The 19,411-nt window shown below is 36.1% G+C and overlaps 1 protein-coding gene across 1 annotated transcript; it reads right to left on the bottom strand.

The window, feature by feature from the left end:
• Nucleotides 1-10,132: 10,132 nt before the first annotated feature.
• On the bottom strand, nt 10,133-11,240 carry jhamt (juvenile hormone acid methyltransferase). The gene is made up of 2 exons (XM_018003449.2): nt 10,549-11,240; nt 10,133-10,485 (listed from the first exon to the last, which is right to left on the bottom strand). Exons 1-2 carry the CDS (start codon nt 11,225-11,227, stop codon nt 10,232-10,234), a joined length of 933 nt encoding a protein of 310 aa, XP_017858938.2. The 5' UTR covers nt 11,228-11,240; the 3' UTR covers nt 10,133-10,231.
• Nucleotides 11,241-19,411: the final 8,171 nt, after the last annotated feature.

Here is a 19,411-nt window from a genome sequence, read left to right as displayed (position 1 = left end):
CGCTATTCTATGCCATGAGTATTTTCTTGTATGGCAAACCTAATTTGCTGTTTCCCTTTGAAATTGGATTATAATTAAAATATAATTGAACTATTAATATGCCACAAAAAGACGCTTTGATATTCAAATGTCGCTAAAAAGTTTGATTTGGCTTATTTTCAAATTTGATGCATAATTCAAAAAGTAGCCACTAGGCACTTCGGTCCATCAAGGGTTAAGCAGCGCGAGCTTTACAGCATATTTCATATTTCATGGTTTCATGCCCAAATAAATGCAATGAATTTCATCAATTGACTTGATGCGCACATTGACGACGCGTCGTAAGAGCTGTCATTACCGGCATCGCAGTTCGCTCTAGACTCCTCCATTTGCATATAAATTGGTTTTGGTTTCGTGTTTGGTATATTTTATACTCTGTCCATTAAGTAAGTACATTGATTTCGCTCTCAAGCCTGTCAACAAATATTTTGAGCATGGTAAAAAACATTTTTTTTTTTTTTTTTTTTTTTTTGAGTAAAAAAATAAAAGTTGCACAATTGTTGTTGCTACAATTTATCTCTATTATAATTATTATTATTAGTATATGCTATACTATATACTACATAAAACTTATCTACGGCTACCTTCACTTACTTTTCAAAAATAAAGTTGCAACAAATGTAAAAGGCAAGTAAAACATGTTCTATACAAACGAACAGAGTATTCCACAGTCAGTTATATCCAACTGCAAAATTCTCTCTTGTTTTAGTATATTTTTTGTCAACTGCTTATCGGGTTGTTGACATCTGTTTGTTGTTGGCATTTGCTGGACGGGAGTATTGTCAATGGACTCATTTTTAATTGACGCAATTTGCGCTTAAACGATTTGACAATTCAACATGGCCCGAAGCCAGCATTGCCGACACCCGTGGTGACAATTATATTCGTACGGATCAATGCAGAAGTGCCCATGTTTTCACAGTCCTTCCCTAAGGCATAAGCATTTATTTTTAATTTTTGGGGGAGAAAACAAATATTTACTTACACATAATGGTAAAAAATAAATTTAGAAATATATTTAAAGATATATTTAAACATCAAAAACAGAACAAATAATCATATAATCTATTATTAATCTAATTTGGAAAATATAAATCTACACATTATTAATGCGTATTTTTAAATCTTTAACGGATATTATTCAAGATATTAAAATTTCTAATTGTGCAACTTTTTCAGTTATTAAAATATATTATTTGTAAATTTAAGAACTTCATTAGTGGGAACAACGAGAGCGAAATAAAAAAAAAAACAAAATTCGGATGCTAGCCGATCGCGAACAAGCTCGTTAAAGAAATAAGCAATCTTTAAGCAGGCGTTGCGAGGCTGTAAAAAATTATTTGTGAGCTATAGTTGAAGTGAATGAGTGAAAAAGATATATAATGTATATACATATATACATATATATAATTTTTCTTATTATTATTATTTTAATACAGTTTTCCGATATTGTACGTTGCTTGCAACTTATTTTAATCCATGATTAAATTATGCAGAACTTAATTAAACAGCTTTGCTTTCAACAATCCCAAAATTCATATTCAACCATTTGTTATAGGTATCGTACTTCTTAGCAAGTACAGCACAGAATTTAGTCCACGACATAACGATTTTCCTTTAAGAAAAAAAAAAAAAAAAAACATAAGGCACGTTTTTTAAAAGCACAAAGTTGCGGTACGTAGATGACAAAAGACTGGGGGACATTATTTTTCATGTCGATGCCTAAAAAGGCCAAAAGTCTGTCAAGCTTTTAGCGGTTCGCAACGTTTTGTTTGCCCTGCTGATTCTTTTGCATATCTGATGGCACATGGCCTACCGAGCACCCCCAAGGGCAGGTAGATGCTGTTGCGCTTTGTTTCTATTGTCATCAGCTGAAATTGGCTTTTAATGTTGCCGCAGAGATATCTTAAGAATAATTGTTTTGCGTGTTTTTCTTGATTTTTTCCGTCCCAGCTGACCCCGCAGGTGTATTTTATTTGTAGCTGTCGCGATGTTGGGAAACTTTTATGTTTCTTAAGGGTAATAGTACTTCCCAACGTTCAGCAAAAGACTGGGACCGTTTAATTGTACAAAGGTGCGAAAGTTCTTAGTAATTGCTTTTGTAAATCCTCAGTTTTGTTAGCGAACTCTAATTAAATTTTATATTAAACACTAAAAATGCATTCTAAATACTAAAACTTCAGCACAGTTGATGCAGTTAAGTCGATGGCTGCACTGACCAAGTCCAACAATAGATATTACATGGCAAACACATTCATATATGCATGCTAATAATAAAATGAAAAGAAGTATCATCTCTACCAATTCGACATTGTTCCACCCCATAACCATGAAATTGCTTTCCGCTTGACGCCCCATTCTTAGCCTGTGCTACAAGAATTGTTATCAAGCGACCCATATAACTGGGCTGGCCTCGAGGAGAGGGAAGCTTCTACTGTTGCGCCGTCGGCAAGAACAAAAAATCGTCGAGGAACAGACGCAAAAAAAATAAATGTTTTTTTTTTTAAAGCCAATGCGCAAAGTGGGAAATAAAAGGTTTTTGGGGTGAGTTTGCATTTTGGGTAGGCAGGGTGGGTTCGGTCTTGTGCCAGGTTTTGCAGTGCCTGCAGATAGGCACAATAATTGTATCAAAAGCATATTTTCCATTCTAGTAGAACGAATTTTATGCCTTTTCAATAAACATTAACCGATTTTGGTATTTTTTCATAAAAGACCAACAACAAGAACAACAACAACAGCAGCAGCAGCAAAAGCACATACCTCCCAAACCAAACAGAAATCATATACGACTGATCTACGCAATAGCACTCGACTCTAAGGTATCCCTTGTGCAGATACAATAATTGACATATTAGCTAAGACATTACCAGACTACGCTTTGAAGACAAAGACAATGATTTGCTGGACTTTCAACCAAAAACTATGGTAGATATATGATATTGCAATAACAACGTTATATAAAATAATATCTGATATATATTTGAAACCCTCAGCTTTTGACGTGTATGACATGAGCTGCCATTTACACATCCACATACGCTCATTGATACAGGGTATATAAATAGCCATGTATGCGGCGCACCAACGTAAGCAGCCAAAAAGTATGCAGTGCTTTTGTGCGGCAATCATTCATGCGTTCATTATTTCATAGACTACGAGTTGAGTGCGTCGCATGCCCAAGCTCATCCCCATACATACATACATACATACCGTTCGAAAATATTTTTGTTGCCTACTTTTTTGGACTGGAATATGTAAAGTTAGTAACCCGAAAACAAAAATGGCAATCAATGAGTTGGAAATATTTGTTCAGATTTTTTTTCAATTTTTATTTTCCTTCGCTTGAAAAAATATTAGCTTCACTTCTTTCATAGACTGCGCCTTTTTAAATTAAAAAATAAACAAGCAAAATTAAGAATTCCCGTTTTAGATTATCGAATTATATGTATTTTTATTTATATGAGAGCAACAATGTAAAATTTGTAAATCAAAAAATATTTTCTTTTATGTATCTTATAGACAAGGGATAATATATTTGTTACTAGCTATTTATAATATAATATAAAATATGTCATTTAATAATTAAAAAAAAAAAAAAAAAAAAAAAAAAAAAAAAAAAAACAATTAACCAAAACCATCAATATAGTCTATAGTTGGCCAAAAGAGCTCTGAGCTCAGCATGTACATAATTTTCATATCATTATTTTAGCTTGACCATTTGCCGGTGTCTTTGTCTAGAGCTGAACGAACTCGCATCGATCTTAGAAACTTTTTGTTCTTTCCAATTTAAAGATGTAATAGCAACACCCTACATAATTATGCTTCTTCTCCCATTCACAGTTAGCAGACGTCGCATCGATTTTGTTCTCAAGTTACGCCAGCTTTTGTTTACACAAGAATTATGTTTAATGAGAGAGACCCCGCCGTTGTCGAAGGCTTTCGCATTGCTATTGCTTTTGGCATTGCTGGCATTATTACCCTCATGCTAGGGTTGAATCGCGCGGCTGGGCTACAAAAACTGACAATTATAATTACAAGGTCTTAAGGTTTTTCGTAAAAATTATTATTTTAATTATGGTTTGGCGGCGAAATATTCTGAAATGGGGTTGTAATAAAATCTTGTATATTTATGCGCAACATCAAGTAACACAGATCATAAATCGCTCAACAATAAACATAAATATATATCGACATTATACGATTGTCTCGCACATAAAAACCAAAAAATCATGTACACAAAATAATCTAATCAACTGGCATAATCAGTTTTTATGGACCAACACGCTGACCAGTTCGAAGCAATCATAATATTTTTTTATTTATATATTTACGTACATATATGCAGGGAGTTTTATTCGCTGGACAAACACGTTGATAATTTTTATTTGCTCTTTGGCAACATGCTAGCTCGTCTGTCGCTGGCAAATAAAATAAATTTTAGCTGTACTTTTATTTTCCGTGTTGCCGAAAGAGTCCGAGTAATAATCATTTACTTAATGTGCCACACATTTCTTATTTCTGCTGACCTTTTTCTGGAACGAAGACGAACCTGACGTTGTGGACGTTGTGGACGATGCGGACGATGTGGACGACTCGGCTTAGACAGGACAGCACACAGATGGCCAAAGTTAGATTGGACACTTGCGCAATTTGCGCGTAATGAATATAATTGAGCTTATCAAGTGGCTACATTATCTCTCCGAAGTCCTACTGCTTACTTGGGCAGGGACATTTAATAGAGCTCGCACGTGCGATATACAAATGTATATATGAAGGAAAAATTCCTAAAAAAAAATTTCTTGCATTATTGACTAGCTTTATTGTATTATAAATCGTTTAATATCCTTATTTTTACTTGTGTACATTATTTCAAAATTAATATTGAAGCTAAGAGTTGCTTTAAGCCGGAGCAGACACGCTATGATTCGCTCTGTTTGACTACAACTTTAAAAAAATAGTCAAGTTGCAGAATTAGTCTACAAACATTTGCATCGAAAATAGTTCTGCCAAGCCACAAATAAAATATATATAAAATGTACAAATAAAAAAACTGTATATATCATAATTTGATCTCATATAACTACATAAACCGAGCACTACCTCTTTACGGCAATACGGCTCAATTAACAACTTTTGAAGGCTGTCAACAGGTAATTACATTTCATATGACACGCTAACCAATAGGACTTCACAACAGAGACATATACATCATCCGGCTGAAAGATAAACGCTAAAAGAAACATCTTGTTAATGTAACAACTCAATGCTGTATGGCTAACAACTGTTCGCAAGTATATAACCGCAAATGGCTCTCCCTTACTCCCTTAGAAGTTTAACTTAAGCAATAAGAAACTCATTTCAAAAGTATCAGAAAACCAAACCGGCAATTACATACATGATTACCATTCATACGCTCAAAAACAATTGGAAAACCTAGTCGATAATTATAATGTGTGTAAGAACAAGCCGCAACCGCATCTAGGCACATAAAAAAGGCAATCGCCCTCTCTTCTATTTTTTTCTCTCTCTTTCTCTCTCTTTTAATAAAATGGAAAATGAACATGGACCTCATCCTAGTAATGCAAGCAGTTGTCCAGCTGTCCGGTTGACCGCAAAATATGCCAAGTCAATTTAATGCCAACGGCAATGCATTGAAATCGAAAAGTGAAGCGTATTGAATGCCAAATTGAAATTAAATTGAAATTTGATTGGACTTGGGCCCGCAAAGCGAAGCAGTCGACCCGAAGGTTGGCCTACGGGGCTGTTCGCAAAATTGTTGCAATTAAATAAACATAAAATGTCAGCGACTTGGAAAATAATGCCGATAACTTAAACACGGTTTGCGAATCCGGATGGCCGGGCCACTGAACCGTATGCCGAGCCGGGTCCGCTACGCGCTACAGTTTGGCAGTTTGGGAATGCTTGCGGTCTTTTTAAACAAACCGCAGGTGTTGCATACATCGGCCAGCTTTGCATTAATTATGATGTTTTGTGCAGTGCGGAACTGGCAGAGCTTGCAGGAGTCGCCGGAGTCGCAGGTCGTGCAAACTATTTGCAATATAAGCCAGCATTTTGTCGTAGCACGGTTAAAGTGTCCCATACTTACTGACTGAAGCAATTTTATTGCCATGCACAGGAAGCTGCATAGACGACAGCATCGTCGTCACTCTGCTATGTCCTGGAGCTCATGGGAGCATGCATCTTGTGTGACCCGTAACTTTACAGTTTCTTTGTTTATACTTCAGCCAACGATGGCTTATGGTTATTGTTTCCAATGTTGTTGCTCCAGCAAATTTGTTGCTGTTATTATTTTAGTTGACTGCTCAACTAGTTTTCCTACTCAAAAAGGTATCAGGGGGACGAACGAGAAATGGCCACATAAAATCTTATTGTATATAAAAAAAAAACTATTACATTTCTCTAGGGATGAAAATATGATTAAAATCGATTTATTAAAAGCCATCGTTGCTGTCGCTGCTGCAGCAAAAAGGTTCTACATCAATATACACAACATATGTTACCAAAAACTTTATGCCACATATATGCAAAAGGTTCCTCCAAACTACTCATTAAACAGCTAAGATGTAACTGCTGGCGAGGTGGGCACAGTGGTAACTAAATATTTAATATGCCGCAAATACCGAATTGAGGCTTTAGGCTTAAATATTGCTGTCTAAAGGATAATATGTGAATATTTTAAAACTGAAAAATAAATACAATACCATATTAAAAGCTAAACTGTGTTTAGGTTGTGAATTGATGAGAGTTGGTGAATGCCTGAGGACAGTACATAAAACGTTGGCAGCAACGTTGATCAGCATTTAAAAATGCTGACGATAGCATGAGTATAAATAATGGGTGCTTCATTTGTCTAGCGATCTCTTAGGAATCTACTAAATTGATTTCATGCTTCCAACTGATACTCAACAGCTTGAATATACCATAAACCTAAATAAAGGCTTACATCTTTAATATACTAAATCTCATGTACTTATTTTTTGTATATTGAAAGGAGGTTACTAGACCGATAACCAAGAGCAAAAAACAAAAAAATAGATAAGTAGAAAATTAAAACCTAATTGGAAACCTTACTCACTTTCTACGATCTAATATGACATTCTTTAAGTTCACATATTCATAAAATATAATATTTTAGCCACATATGTATGTAAAAAGTAATGTATATAAGCAATTAGTCGCCACTGTGCACAGTTGTTGTTCATCTACCTTTGCCTTCTACTTACCCACTGTTGGAATAACTTGAAAAACAAATTTACTATGTACACTTAATGTCTAGACAAAGCCTCCAATTACCTTATCCGATTACACGAAGATTTTCGCAGGCAACCCAATGTAACCCGTTGACCCGGCATGCCTCGTATTACTCTCTGGTCCCTTTGGGCCCATCTCACACTGTCGTCGTTGACGTCATCAAAAATGTTTCAAATTATTTTCTGCAGAAGTAATAGTCGCCAACCGGGGACATACCAAATATACAAAAGGAGTAAAAAGCACTTAAGTGCCTCGGTCAGGACTTGGATTTTCAAATGAAGTGCTCCACCGATCGCGTTCTCTCTTTGCTATTTCCGGTATTGTTTTCATTGTCCCATTCCACCCGCCCTCGCCCCTCTCCCACGTTGTTTCAGCAAACAGGTGTAAAGTTAAATCATAAAATGAAATTAAAATAAACCAAAACTGCGTAAGGCAAACGTAATGAAGTGGCCAACATGAAAAAGGATTTTCCTGTTCTCATTTTTGTTTTTTTTTTTTTTTGCTATTCCCTGCGTTTTGAGCTAAAAACGTTGTGCATAATTAGCTTAGTATATGCTGCTTTTCTCTTTTGAAGAAAAAATTAGTTGAAATATTCATAAGCAGAGGGCAGACCCTTCAAAAATTTTTATTATCACGCTGTCCCCCACATAAAAGAAAAATAAACAGAGACACGGAGAAACAGCGATGCATATTTAGCCCTATTGCAATATAATTTATTTAAAATCCTATTTACGTAGCAGGAAGCAGGAAACGTAGCACAAGCAAATAGACATTGAGTTAACAGAAGGGATATCAAAGTACATGAAAAAGTCATTTTTATTAATGTGTAAAATTACTTATTTTTACAAAACCTCAATTAAAATGTCTATGTTGAATTTATGTTCAATTATTAATGCTTATATATATTATATATTTCAATATATTCATGATAGAGTAAATATGTATATATAAATGAAAATCAATTTAGCTATTTAGTTCAGCCAGAACATTTATTCGGATAATTAAATATTATTTCAATTTGCCATCTGCCACTGAGGGTTGGCGTGAGGCTTAGAGAAGCGAAAGTGTGCTGACCTGATGTTTGAATTAACCCTCAATGATGGAACCTTCACTGATTGAAAGATTTTAAGCAAGTATAAGCGATAAGCAGCGAAGAAAATATGAAGATATATATATATATATATAATTCGCAGGTCAAAGGCAAGCTTCGATTTAAAATCGTATTAGAGCTTACAGAGATTTCCTTTTGGATATTTATTAATTGGCTGGCTAAAATATAAGTTGATATGGAAAACTTTTGTAAAATTCCAATATATAGTTTCGTTGTCTTGAGCAACTTTCTTATATTTACTATACCCATATTCCGTTAACTTTACCATATAAGAAATCGTTGACATTGGCATATCCCCTAGCTATGGAGTGAAGAATCCGCTTGGGCAGCAAAGCATAACAAGTCTTGCATTCTAATTGATTGGAATTGAAAAAATGTAATCAATCGAAAATTTTTCATTATTCAATGAACTAACATTGTTTCTAGAGGAGAGTTCAATTTTTAAATTAGCTTTTTTGTAATCCAAGGCGCAAATATTTCAGTCGATTCGTCTTCAAGTTCAGTTCAAGAAATTAGCTAAACAAATGATGCAAGAGAAACCAGAATGCCAGGCATATTCTCCACAACTGTCGGGCAATTAAACGGAACCCAACCACGCTCGCGCCCATCTCCCTCAGGCACTGATCCAGTGCACGCAGCGAAGCAAACGGAAAATTCATTACAAACAAATTAACAAATAAATCAAATTTCAATACGAAAATTTGTGTTTGCGAAAACAATTTTGAGTGGGGTTCCGGAAGTTGTATGTATCGAGGGTATCACAAATCGCATGCCACGCCCAAACGCTTCGCCCAGACCAGAAAAATAGCGATGGGGCACCACTGACAGCCGGCAAATCGTCTAAAACTGTAGCTGTAGCTGAAGCTGAAGCTGAAGCTTTCCACTTGAGAAATCATTTGTCTAAATTAATTCCTGTCGTTTACATTTGCCAGAACAGAACAGCAAGAGAAATCAAAGATTAAGACAAACATTTACTACTCCTTCTCTGACCCACCCACCACCGAAATTGGCAGGCAGGCGGGCGGGCAGGCAGCTGCCATGCCTTGGAGCTGTCTAACTCTAAACTGTAAATATTATGCTGCTGCTGCTGCTGCTACTGCTGTTGTTGCCTCACGCCTTTCCTTACCCATGATAAATGACATGATGCGCATTTGTTGGATCAACGTCGCCGCCGTCGTCGTCGTCATTGCCGTCGCCGTCGCCGTCGCCGTCGTAGTCCTCGCGTTAATAACTCATTTGAAAATTCCGCCGACAACGTTGCATACGTACATTTTTGCCCAAAAAACAATTAAAATTGTTTGGCCGGGTTGAGTTTCAGGTAGCGCATAATTATAACTCCTATATCCTATATAGTATGATATCCAAAACGCGTAACAGAGTTTCAACCCTTTTTTACAGCTCCAGCTGACATGAGAGACTCGAACTCGAACTCGCACTCGAACTGGAACAGGAACTCGAGCTCGACCTCGAGCTGTTTCTGTTGCAACTTTATTGGGAATTGAGATTGTCACGTGGAAGTCACGCTGGCAGCACAAGTTGTCGTACCAGCTGAGTGTGAGCGAATGCTTCTCAATAATTATACTGTCACGAGCAGAGATTCGACAGTCAATCTGGAATTTGAGCAACTATTTGACTGCAAAGACTGAATATAAAATATGAACTGAAAAATAGCAATGCGTCTATAAATATATTAAATATATGCTAGCACAATTGATTTTTAAATAAATATTTAATCACTACTATATTTACTAGAATTTTAGTATTTGCTATTTCCCAATAGATGTGTTACGATTTCATTTCAGATGACTTTCACATAACGCCCTTTACATTTTTCACATTGCCCAAGTCGTTAAAAACATTTTGTAGATAATCGGGAGACTTGCGAGCATAAGCAACAATTAGTTTATACGGCGATATGAAGCGCTCTTGCGAATGCTCAGCATTGGCTTTCGTATCCTGTTTGAGGTTCATGGAAACAACGATATCAACGAAATCATTTAGGAACTCTTCGTGCTGAGCCATTGGAATCCGCTCCAGAAAAGGGCAAATCGCCTTAACATTGTCTAATAAAAGATAGAGTTTGTAAATGATTTGAAACGAACGAAACTTTAAATCGTGAAACTCACCTTTCAATGTCTGGACGCCTTCGTATACAAAGACTTCGCTGCGCAATTCCACATTCTTATATACAAAGCCAGCCTCGTTGAGGAGCTCTTCGAACTGCTTGACGGGATCAGTGCTATAATGCAAGGGCGAAATGAACTGATCCACATCTTGCATATAAGATGCCCACTTGGCATCGCTCTGCAGCACCTTGTATACCTCATAGATGGGATTTGTGGCCAGAAACACCAGCAGAGTATCGCCACCTTCGCCACGCAACAGATTGTAGATGTTCCGCAGAGCAGCTCGAAGATTTTGCACCCAATGCAGACAGTAAAATGAAGTCACGTGATCGAATCGACCCTTGAGCTGCTCTGGCAACTCTTCGCAGCCAATATCGAGCACTTGAAACTGCGTTCGGGCATAGCGCTCGTAACACTTGTTGGCATAGCGTACCATTTGCATTGAGACATCGGTGCCCACCAGTTGTTCGAAGCTCTTCGGCAGCAAGGGATGCACGAAGTCCATGAGCACATTTCCTGGACCCGAACCGACATCCAATAAACTGTCCTGTCCATCGGAGCGCCACTGAAGTATCGAAGCGTACTCGCTCAAAATGAGCTTGGCATCGTGACGCTGCACCTCGTTGGCGCGCTGATAGAGAGACGCCAGGTTCATTGTGCTCACTAATATCGGAAGCATGGATCCAGCGCTTATATAGCATTTTTCAGATGCTTAGAGCGAACAGAGAGTATAGAGAGAGAATAGACAGTGTCGCCAGCTTTGCTGACATTGGCCCTCAGTAGCATTTTATTTTTGAAGCTTCGAGTATTGCCTGCCCATAATATTCCTCGTTTTAAAATAGCTCAAAATTTTAGAAAAATGTATCTGTGTGTGGACATATTCTAATATATACTTGTTAAAATATTCACAACTTCAATGACTTTTTTTTAATAAAAAAATGTGTAATAGGTTAATATTAGAAACCTCTTTAAAGGCTAACACTTAGTCTATGTCCTACAAGGTTTTTCAAACATATATCTCCGTTATTACTACTTTCAATTCCTACAGGGTATATAATGTCAACTCACATACATTTGGTAGACATTTTTGCATACTTTGTGCATAATTCTAGACAACGCTCAATAGCATTAGTGACCTCGCTACGACTTGGACAAAGTAGCTCAAGTTCTAGGTCATGCTGGATAAGCAACACTTCCTCACTTAAGCCACGTAACAGCCCATTGAAATGTAAATATATTTTTCAATACTTTTACTGAACAAATGAATAATTAGAATGAATAGAAAAATATACAAAATTTGTGTATTGGTGGTATATTAGATAATATGACATATGCTCGAGAGAGAACAGGCATTCAATATAAAGATATTGAATTATCAGTCCGTTGACCTTCATGAAATAGACACAAATGGGATGAAAGTATATCAAGTACCTATAGCTGGTATAACATACATGAGCCTCCCACGGTTTTCTAAACAAAAATAAGAATAATAATTATGAATTCTTCACACCATCTCCGAAATACCCTTACAAAATGGCATATGATTATTATTTCTTTCGATTTCATTATTTTCAATCATAATATATATGAATATATGGTATTAGTTCCAATAAAAATATTTAAAAAAAAAAAAAAAAAAAAAAAAAAAAAAAAAAAAACAAATTGCTATCGAATAAAATATATTTTTATTTTATTTTTATTATCTACTCACAAAAATTAATTATATAAATTTCTCAAGTTTTAATATTCTTTGAAGCTTCACAATTTGTCTACTTTAGTATTTAATGTTTCGAAACAGTCGACCCTTAATTCTATTTTATAAACAAAAAAAATATTAATATCAAAAAGTTAAACTTTTTTTTTACTGTAAACGATTTTAACATATAAACAATCCGAATATATATCCCCCATATCAAAAGGTATATATAATTTACCGTTTTACAGACTTACTCCCAAAACTAGTTTATTTACAATAAGACTGATCAAATAGCTGAATTGTTAATTCCAATTAAGAAAACACATCTACCCTACATAGCATTCCTGCTGGGGACAAAATTAGAATTATGAAAGTGCATTTGAAGAGCTAATTGTTAGTCTTCTCTATTGTATGCTATGTGTTCTATGACTATTCTTGGTTGGAATAGAAAGAATCAATACAGTTGAAGCGCCTACGTTAAGGTAGGCACTGTGACTCGTTCTATTTTAGGATGTACAGCAAACATGAATATTTCATAGAGAATAACATGATTTCAGTTCGTCTTTTCACCCCACTTCTGGCGCTGAAAATATAAATTCATTAAAAACATTCCATTTGGCCGTAAATGCATTACTATAATTACTGTCGAGCTACGCACATATACTCTGGGATACGCTTATCTGACTTCAAATATGTCACATATGATGACAAGGACTGCGTTTGATGTATATTTCGTGTACAAGAGTTGAGCGAATTCTCTGTTCTCTGGCATTTTTTGGTCTTGCACTGCGACATCAAACAGGCTTTGTTTTCCCAATTATGGCATACCTTGCGCTTCTTAATGTGTGGGTGTCACAGCTAGTTAATTGTATTTACGGCAATCCTGGCCCAAATGGGCTCACATGCAAAAGGGGTTTGATGGAAGTTGTGTTTAGGATATGAAACTGGAATTTCGCTCTAGCTGTTGATTGGAGGGTTGCTTATGGTGAGATATGTTTGACTTTATTACTTTTTAGAAGCTGTGTAATTCAATTTCGAAAGCTGTCGATATCTATCAAGAGTCTTCAAAAGGGATAACGCTTGCATTTATTTTGTAGCAAACGTTTGACTAGCCAAACAAATTAGAATATACTGATCAGGTCCATAGTCAGTCAAATTTCTCTAGTTTCTGATTAATATTTTTAGTACATTTCACTAAACTGAACTTACGTCTCGACTAAATCAATCGAAATACAATAACTACGCCGTACCTCCCCATACCCGTCCAAGTCAATTATTTTTGGGGTCATTCTCCGCGAGGGATGCGTTTTTGGTGTAGGGCTCAAATGATTTTGCTGTATGAATGTTTGCCTAAAACTTTAGAGCAAGGCACAGTATGCTCACTCTATGCGCTATATGTTGTTGTTACACGCCCGTAAGTCTGTAAACAAAGCAAGAAATGTATTTGAAAAAGGGTTGGGTTTTCGTATAAGGTTTATAGTTTGATGTGAATAAACGAGATTTTAATGTTCCATGGGGGAATTCCACTTATGACTGCAGAGAAAGTGAGACAAGCTGAAGAAGAAGAAGAGGACTGAGGGTAGTCATGGATTTCAAATACAAAGCAAATGCTGATTTGTTGATATTGATTAGTGCGAACTTGCCATAAGGGTAACAAACGAAATCTCGAAATCAAGAAGGAAACTTACGGTGTGGGTGTGTCTTGGGAGACGCAGCCACAACTTGATGAGTATTTAAAACTTTTCCATTGTCTGCCTGATGAATATTTAATTAAGCGTAGGAGAGCAACACGTTTGAGTCTCCAATAGCAGGAAGATAAAAGTTGGAACTCACACTTTAGAGCTACAGCGAAATCAACAACTGCATTTATTTCTGGTATATATGATATAACAACTTCTTCTTTGACTTATTGAATATAAGTTTCCTTATACATCTCAAAAGCTGATTCCACAATAAAGAAAAAAAAAAAAACAGAAATTGAAATGTATTTAATTATATTATTTCGATTTGAAAAAGTCTTGTATCTTCAATGTTTTGTAAAAGCAATTCATTTTTCTTTAGCTGTTTATTAAAAATCAATTACAAATTCTATAAATCGAATTGAACGACTACCAGATGCCCTAGACAGGCGGGTATTACTAAATCAACTCAGCTATTGTAGCTAACAAAATTTATGTACTCTATTTTTTCTTCTTCTGCTTTCTCTTCCGCTTCTTGCAGCAACACGTAATCGTTATACCCCTTCAAGGGGTCTTTGCGATATAAAAAGTAAGAGAAACAAAAAGAAGTAAAAGGGATACCTTGCCGCCAAATAGCCGAAAGCGTGTGAATGTTGCTGGCAGTCCATAGCCACAGCCGTACATACATATACATATACATACATATATACACTTTCACAATACTTTGTATATTAATTTGTTTTCTCTTTGTTTCGATTTTGTGGCGCTGAAAATTAATTAAAAATTACATGAATGAACGTTGAAGGATAATGAGCCCCTAAGCTGATTTTGCGCTGAAAATATTTAAAGAAAAAAAATTGTCGACTGCGCGCCACATGAAAACAAAAGGAGGTAAAAAACAATAATTACGCGAGAGTGATCGACTATCAAATACCCTAATCTGCGCTTTTTTGCGACTATGAAGCCTACCAGATTCAAACTTTGATACGTGGAACGGATAATATCTGGAAACTTCCTTATTAAGCGTCTTCCATACATTTTCACGAGCCCTATATACCCTTATCACTCATTATCAATGACGACAGGGTATAAAAAGTGCTTGCCGTGTATTCAGCTACGCAGGTATTCGCAAGCAAAAAATATAAAGTAAATGTATTCTATGTTAAAGTGCTTAACTTGTAGATACCCTATTCCCAGTATTCACCTTCACGGAATTATGTGGAATATGAATTTGAATAAGGACTATGCAAACCCATTCTTAGTTTAATGCATACATAGTTTTATATTTGAAAACTCATTGGTATATAACAAAATCTAAGGGTATTCCATAATCGACTACTCAACGACAAGTGCACTTTATTATTTTTATTTAATATCGACGAAGCACCAAACTGAAAAAGTGGAAAAAAGCTGGAATGGTAAATAGGGAAGGCGAAAATTGGAAAAATGTTCTCAAACGTAACAAAATATTTTTGTAAAATAATTAAGTTTTCTTTTTGTTTGCTGCAAATTATTACTGCGTGTGGGAAAAAGAAGGCATTGATGGAGAAAATAACCGGTTTTCGGTCAGTCCGTAAATGCCGCAGCGAGAAATGTAGAGTAATCAAATGTTATATTTAATATAAATAATCATGAATATTAATTAAATGTTTTAAATAAATCTTGACTACAGTCAAATTGAATGATTAATAACGATGAAACTACAGCAATGCTAAGGCCACAATAAAAATATTTTTAAAATAAAACTTCTTCACTCAACTTGGGTATTCTCTAAGAAAGAGGCAAACGCCTTTTCACTTGCTAAGTCCCGGCAAACTTTAATTGAAAATATCTTATTATATTCGTGTTATAGTCAGCAGAAAACGAATCCAAGTATGTAAGACAGGAAAGCTCGAAGAGAAAATACCCTAAGTTCCTTGTCCTTTGAAGCAAACACAATAATCTAATCTCAGGACTGAGCTATGCTTCTTTAGCTGTTACATTTGCACAAAAACAAGATACCCAATGTCCGTGGGCCTACGGTATCAAAAACCAGTGATACATATAGCTTGCAGAACTTTTTGACTACCAAGAATAATTTGTATCATATACAATCATGCTAGAGATGCGAGAGAACCGGACACGAAATTTAAGATATGCAATTAGTATATCAAATGTTTTGTCTACAAATGTATAAATATGATTTAAATCTTTTAAATAAATATAAATGATTGTCATTATAAATGTGGACAGTTAATCTATGGATAAACAACCAAGTACGACTTGCTAGCTCAGCTCAAAATCGCAGTCGAAATCGAAATCGTAGTCGATGTCGTGTCATCGCAATCACGAGACAAAGCTCATCTACAGTTTGTATATAAACAATTAATTTCCTTTCTTAACGATGTAGTAATGAAATTTAGCCAATTTAAATTGTAATGATTTGGCGTTTTTCGAAATGTTCCATGGCCAAAAGTTGCCCATGGCCGGGCATCTTTGTTGCAAAGTAGCTGAAATGACATTAAAAAGGCAACACGTACAAGTAAAGTAGACAATGTAGGCTTAAGGATAAGCAAGAGTTTCGAGTGGACAGAGAGCGATGAGCCCCCAAACCCTTTTAACACCCTCCATTGTCCTCTCATAGTTTACAATCTTGTTATCTTTTGCCAAGGCATCTCGTGCCCACATACGTAGCAGGACCCCCAAATTTATATATGTCTGTATGTATGTACGTGTGTGTGCGTGTGTGTGTGTGTGTGGGTGGCATATACCGCATCTTTCAAGGCAATTAAAATCCTTGAAGGCAAGTTGATGTCATTTTGCCCTTTTTCGGTTATTTGCTGGCATTGTTATCGCCCTTGGCTTCGGATGATTATATGGTGTTTGAGGATCGTATATTTAACATATTTTGCCTAAAATTCACTTTACTTGCAGTTAATTTTGTAAGAAAATTACTGCCAAGTTTTGCTACCCAGCAAAATTGCGGCACTGTAGGCGGGCTAATAGTTTCACTTATTCTTTACCTTCAACTAGAAATTATGTTCAAACACGTTTTAGTTTTCGACACTGTCTGATATTTGCTTACAAAAGGAATGCTAAATACGTCCGAAACTCAAGTTGGGAGTGTGCCTCTGTTATATCTCCACCTTCGCACAGTTACATAAACAAACCCAAGAACTTTGCCGAGTAATTGGAAAGATTTGCATTCTCCTTCACTATTTGACCCACGCTATGGACTCGTTCAGCTCTCTGTTGAGTCTATAGAATATGAAAGGTATGATTCACAATATTGTTGGAGAGTATTTGCATTCGAAGCTCGAAATACCATCAGCCAATAGAACTCGCTCTAAATCGAGGTAGTCTATTATGCAATGCAGAGCCAAGTTGAAATATATTTTGACACGATAGATCAGTATGGCATGCACATTCGGATTTACCTGATTGATCCATCAATTCAATTTAATCGTTAATCCGCTTTATTCACTGCCTATACCTATCTGTAAGAATTTTGGTCTTCTGCAGCGCATACATATGTTTTTTATCCTCATATTTTGCACATTTGCAGAAGTAAGTCGCATTAGGACGCTGATGATATGAAGTCAATAGCAAATCAACCAGACAACCCCTCGTCTGGCAGAGCCCGGACCATGGTAATCGAATCCGACCAGCAGCCGAGAACACCCAGCAAATCCCATAAACAGCAGTTCAATGATATAGAAAAATAGATAACGTAAAAAATTTGCAAGCAACAGCATGGCAAGGAATCGCAACATGGTGAGAGAGAGGGAAAAAAAGTGGAAATAAAAATAAGAAGCGTGTCAAAAAATCAACTTTAAACTAAGCCGCAAAAACACTCAAACGGAGCGTCGTCAAGTGAATAATGGGCAAATCCGCAAAGTAAATATGACACATCGCAAAATGGCATTCGGCGATAAAAGGAGAACACGCCTTGTGACAGTCGCATATCCACATTTCCGCATATCCACATATCCACATATCCAATAGAAAGGTGTTTCACGCGTCTTTCCAGTAAGGGGTTACAGTGCACTCCACGCTTATTCAATTTCACCCCCCTAACGATGAGTATCAATAAAAAAATTGCTCCGCTGGGCATACGCTTCGCCCAAAGTATGTTGATAAGGTCGAGTGGGGTTCGTATTCGTATAAATATACCCACAAATATTTTGGGTCTTAAGAGTCAAGTCAAAGGAAAGTGAAGCGCAAATGTAGCATATATTATATACATTTCAGACTATGGGAGCTTCGACTCGCTCTCTTTGTTTTGCAATTTATGACGTTTTAACATTAAATCTTTATATGCGAGAGCATTCGATGTGCATTAAAATTCAATAATCATAAAAAAAACAAAGTCGCAATAACTGTCATCAATTAACCCTTTACTTCAATCGAATGGACTTACTGTGTAATCTCAGGCACTCAGCCTCTGTCACAGTCACGAAGAAAATCACAGTCACTGTCACAGTTACATTTACAATCAAAGGTAAAATCAAGGTCTCAGTCACAGCCAAAATTACAGTCGCAGTGTTAGTCACAATCACAACCAAAGTCACATCCTTAGTCAAAGCCTCATCCTCCCAGTCACAACCTAGTCACAATCACAGTCGCACAATCACAGACACAGTCAATAACCACAAAGTTGTCCGCTAGCTTTCTATGCACGCAATATTAACGTCACATAAATCTTGGCAACACTACTACTAAGTCGCTATTAAGTGAAATTGACCACATATTTTATCTTATACGCACACACACGCAGACCGAGTCCAGACTTTCGATGCTGTGCCTATGGGCGGGCAGAGGGTTGGTTAGATGGGTGGGCCAGTAATTGGTGAGACAGGCGCATAAAACAATCTGCGAGTAAAATATATGAGACCTGTAACAGGACACATGAAATTAACTAACTGAAATACCAACAAAAAATTAAATATAAAAAAGCATATATACATACATACATACATATAATAACTCGTACATGCATGTGTTTGGCTTGAAGCAACTAGAGTTAAATTTCGTAGATGTCAGTAAATTGTCGTCCAGCAGCAAATAATTGTGCTACATCATGTGCACATGTGCATAGTATAACAACCGCAAAAACTGTTATAACGCTTAGCACAAAGTACTACGCACATGAGTTTCACAGCAGCCAGCTTATTATCAGCTTGGAGTAAAATATACGAGACTTCTAACTGAAATAGCCAGAAGATATAACTGTAATTGAGTGCATATCGTAAACAAGCCAAACAAATGGGCCGCTTTGCGTTCCATAGCAGCTAGTTAATTTTTGGTAACCAAGTAAAGGCGCTTCCAAATCAATAACAATGCGTTAACATGACACTTTTAAATTTTCTTTCATGATTATTAAAAAGACTAAGAATGTATAAAATGTACCTATACAATCTGAAACTTTAAGCAAAAACTAACTAAATATATAAACATAAACATAAATTAAAGAAAAAAGAGTTCCGTAGACCAATTTTATATATCGATA

This window comes from Drosophila arizonae, chromosome 3, assembly GCF_054131065.1.
Source record: "Drosophila arizonae isolate 15081-1271.41 chromosome 3, UAZ_ARI_1.0, whole genome shotgun sequence".
NCBI lineage: Eukaryota > Metazoa > Arthropoda > Insecta > Diptera > Drosophilidae > Drosophila > Drosophila arizonae.
This window is presented reverse-complemented; position numbering and strand designations above follow the sequence as displayed.

Excerpts from the sequence above, each read along its gene's own strand:
- jhamt (XM_018003449.2), bottom strand. The coding sequence starts at position 11,227 with ATGCTTCCGATATTAGTGAGCACAATGAACCTGGCGTCTCTCTATCAG. Across the intron at positions 10,486-10,548 it reads AGGCGTCCAGACATTGAAAG|ACAATGTTAAGGCGATTTGC; the intron begins GTGAGTTTCACG and ends ATCTTTTATTAG.